Source organism: Corvus brachyrhynchos, unplaced genomic scaffold (assembly GCF_000691975.1).
Source record: "Corvus brachyrhynchos isolate BGI_N302 unplaced genomic scaffold, ASM69197v1 scaffold690, whole genome shotgun sequence".
Lineage (NCBI taxonomy): Eukaryota > Metazoa > Chordata > Aves > Passeriformes > Corvidae > Corvus > Corvus brachyrhynchos.
Genome location: NW_008235526.1, coordinates 3,435 through 4,051, shown reverse-complemented (window position 1 = coordinate 4,051; position 617 = coordinate 3,435). Strand labels below are relative to the sequence as shown.

At 66.9% G+C, this 617-nt stretch overlaps 1 protein-coding gene across 1 annotated transcript in view; it reads left to right on the top strand.

Moving 5' to 3' along the window:
- Window positions 1–615, top strand: part of LOC108444606 (heterogeneous nuclear ribonucleoprotein U-like protein 1) — a gene marked incomplete at its 3' end in the record, with an annotated part of 1,969 nt that extends 1,354 nt beyond the window's left edge. Inside the window, exons 2-3 of the mRNA XM_017726078.1 lie at window positions 9–131; window positions 457–615. Of these exons, the coding sequence (XP_017581567.1) occupies window positions 9–131; window positions 457–615 (282 nt within the window). The remainder of the gene's footprint in view (window positions 1–8; window positions 132–456) is intronic.
- Window positions 616–617: the final 2 nt, after the last annotated feature.

Sequence of the window (617 nt, the reverse complement as noted above, 5' to 3'; positions counted from 1 at the left end):
CCCCCCGGAGCGTGCTGATGGTGTGGCTGCCGGCGGCGGGGAAGACGACGTGGGCGGTGAAGCACGCGGCCGCCAACCCCGGCAAGAAGTACAACATCCTGGGCACCAACGCCATCATGGACAAGATGAGGGTACGGGACACTGGGGACACTGGGAGGGGACACTGGGGACATTGGGATGGACTGGGCACCAACGCCATCATGGACAAGATGAGGGTACGGGACACTGGGAGGGGACTGGGGTCACTGGGGACACTGGGATGGGACTGGGGACACTGGGATGGGACTCGGGACACTGGGATGGGACTGGGACATCCTGGGCACTGGGGTGACACTGGGGTGACACTGGGGTGACACTGGGTGGTTCTGGGGGACACTGGGGGGACACTGGGGTGGCTCTGAGGGTGTCCCAGGGGTGTGACAGCCCCGAGGTGACCCCGCTGTCCCCCGTCCCCAGGGGATGGGGCTGTGGATGCAGTGGAATTGTGCCGGACACTGGGATGGGACTGGGGGCACTGGGGGACACTGGGTGGCACTGAGTGACACTGGGGTGACACTGGGGTGGCTCAGAGGGCCACTGGGTGCCACTGGGGGCCACTGGGGGTGGCCCTGCCCCGC